The sequence below is a fragment of the Aureococcus anophagefferens genome (genome assembly GCF_000186865.1).
Source record: "Aureococcus anophagefferens unplaced genomic scaffold AURANscaffold_26, whole genome shotgun sequence".
Taxonomy (NCBI): domain Eukaryota; class Pelagophyceae; order Pelagomonadales; family Pelagomonadaceae; genus Aureococcus; species Aureococcus anophagefferens.
Window position 1 is genome coordinate 205,288 of NW_008705586.1, and position 2,909 is coordinate 208,196.

Below are 2,909 nucleotides of genomic sequence, written 5' to 3' on the forward strand. Positions count from 1 at the left end.
GAGTCCCCTCTCCCCTCGTACTTTAATTCTCCACGGCTTATGCTCAGGCTAAGGGGAGTATTCTTGCGGACCGGCATCCCCGTGTCGGAGTTTACTATCTCGTTAACGAGAAGAGATTCTTAAAGTGTTGGCCTGTTAAGCGAATTTTCTGAAGTTCCGCCGTAGTGAGCTAACCTACCATGTAACGAAGGTGAAGAGTCTTGGGTCAGGCTTAACGCTGTGGGCCCATAACCCTTGAGGGGAAATGGCAGTGTTCCTGACCTAGACGGAGAATGGAAAAGTGAGATGGGGCTGCTAAGCAGCCCTGACTCCCAACAGGAGAGGGCCACTCTATACTGTCTTAACGTGGAATAGAAAGAGAGAAAGAGAGGGAAATTGGGGAAAGGAGGAAGGACCCCCATACTAAAATGGGGACCTTGGGACTGAACTCAGCCTCATGAGGATATGAGACTGCAATGATAGGAAGAAAGGGAAAATAAGGACAGTAGGGCAGATACAGGAGAATCTTCCTCCTGAGCCACCACAGCCAGCAGTTTTATTTAGCTGGATGATGATAGATGGTCTAAACCCACTAACTCGCTACCGGAAACATATTGTACTGCCGTAAATGCAATTTTAGCTTGGAATGACTGATTCGAAATATGATGCAAAATCATAAGTTGCCATGGCATGCGCTATTGTTGTGTCTTCGATCGAGCTGTCTGGCATCCGAGGTGATTGCCTGGTTGCGCTCCATGGGAGGGACCGCTCATGGGCTGCAGTTGGCGGACTTCGCGGATATGGGTCGGGGTTTGAGATGCGAGGAGCGTGTCTTGGCTGAATCTGTCGTTCTAGATGTACCACAAGAGCTTTTTTTTAGCGGAGATAGCGGTAACGCACTGGCTTCATCATTTGGGGCGGATATCCTGCTAAGTGACAGCGAGGCGATTGCGTTCCAATTGTTGGTAGAGCGCGCAAAAGGTCAACAGAGTACATGGGCTCCATACCTCGACATTTTACCAAGGTCTGCCGTGTTGACACCCAAGGCGTTCAGTAAGTCAGGCTTCGAAGCTCTGCAAGATAGCCTGTTCGTAGAAACAAATCTACAGTCTCACGGACTGACAGGTGTATCTGCTCCAGGGGTCCGCGGGAGCCTCAACCTTGCCGTCCGAAAAGCCTGTGGGGCATCAGAAGTTTCCAATCTCGGGGCATGCATCGAGGCACATACTTCCAGTAAAGCATGGGCATGGGCTCTTTCTATCATCGACTCGCGCGCACTTACATTTAAAGGTGCACGCCACTTGATCCCAGTTGCAGATCTCGTGAACTACAAACCTCACCCACATGCCTCAACTCGACGATTTGCTTCTGGCGATTTTTTCCTCCAGCACCATAAATTGACGCCCACTAGTATTAAGACGCTCAGTGACCGTACGTGTGAGCTGGGGGCGCAGTTTTTTGAGGATTATGGTGACAATCCCACGACAATTTATGTTGAGCACCACGGTCTACTAAGCGGCGTAGAGTTGTGTCTTATGCAAGTATCATCCAATGTTCATACAAATAGCAAAGCAAATTATGAATCTGCGTAGGGTTCGTACCCAAGGAGGTGAACCCTTTTGATTGTGTGCCCATTTCTCTCCCGGCACTCAATCATGACTCAAATGAGCATGCGAATCGGTAAATGCGCATATGATGTATTTTATCACCATCTACATCTTTCACAGGCGAATCGATATGCTTAAAGCTCTTGGCGTGCGCAGCATGCCACCCTCGTGCTTCAAAGCATCGCTCGACAAGATCGATCCAAACCTGCGATATTTCTTGTGGGTCATCGACATGGATATGGAACAAATGGAAGCTTGCATTGCATCAATTGAGACTAGCTGCCAACAGCGCCTCGCGATTGATGCTCGAATCAACCCAGTGACGTAGGCCAACCTTCGCCAGACTGCGAGTATGCATTCACACCGCCACCACATGATGCCCCGGCGCTAGTCTCCAGTTTGTTGGATGTCGTCTCAAATCACCCCCTAACTCAAACGACGAGCATGGAGGATGATACACGCACGCTATCAAATGGTGGTTTGAGCAGAGATGTGTCTCTTGCTGTGCAGTTCCGTCGTTCTCGCAAGGCGCTTCTTAGCCAGCTTGTGTATGAAGCCGAAGGGGTGCTCGATGCAAATTCGAAGCCCAACTACCAGTCGAGCATGCCAAAAGAGGTATCCGTAGCTGCAACTTGGAATCTTGTTCTTTCGCAGAATGGGACCCTCCTGCACCCGCTCGGGTTGCGAGTCCAGGCCTTCAACAGCTGGGCGAAGTCGATGAACTGGCCACAGCTTCACATTCAGGCAGCGGTACTTTCATCTCACGGTGGTCGCGTTGGCACGATAGCCACCAAAGCTTTATACAAGCGTGACGTCTACATTGAGATTCCCGAAAGCAGTCAGCTTTAGCGTAATATTTTGTTTTGTTTCTGACTCATTACATTTGCCTATCAGAATGAGGCATACTTTCCATCCAGGTTGTCTCGGGATCAAGGCAGCTCGACGCGCGCTTGGCGCAGCTGCATTATATATGGACGACTTCCAGGCGCTCATCTTCCTCCTATTGAAGAACGTACTCGCAAATGTCGGGAATGACCCCGGGACCGCAGATGCAAATGAAAACATATTTGCCCCCTACCTTGCAAATGTCTGTGTGGTAGGAAACATTAATTTGGTTTCTCTTTTTCAGTTACACGAATAGACTGTAGATGTTTCACTTGAATCCCCCAGGCACTGCTGCCGGGTGTGGACCAAGTAGTGACAGCAGCGCTTGGTCTTAAGCCGAACAAGAAGGTAGACACATCCCTACTGCCCCCCTTACTTTGGGCAGAAACGGCAGAAGAAGCGCGTGCTCTTGCAATCGCAAGGCTCCAAGGCTCTGCC

General features: G+C 49.9%; 1 protein-coding gene across 1 annotated transcript in view; it reads right to left on the reverse strand.

The window, feature by feature from the left end:
* Positions 1 to 2,909, reverse strand: part of AURANDRAFT_72389 (hypothetical protein) — a gene marked incomplete at both ends in the record, with an annotated part of 23,854 nt that overhangs the window by 4,373 nt on the left and 16,572 nt on the right. Inside the window, 3 exons of the mRNA XM_009042110.1 lie at positions 1,103 to 1,156; positions 1,751 to 1,791; positions 2,665 to 2,675. Coding sequence (XP_009040358.1) covers positions 1,103 to 1,156; positions 1,751 to 1,791; positions 2,665 to 2,675 — 106 coding nt within the window. The remainder of the gene's footprint in view (positions 1 to 1,102; positions 1,157 to 1,750; positions 1,792 to 2,664; positions 2,676 to 2,909) is intronic.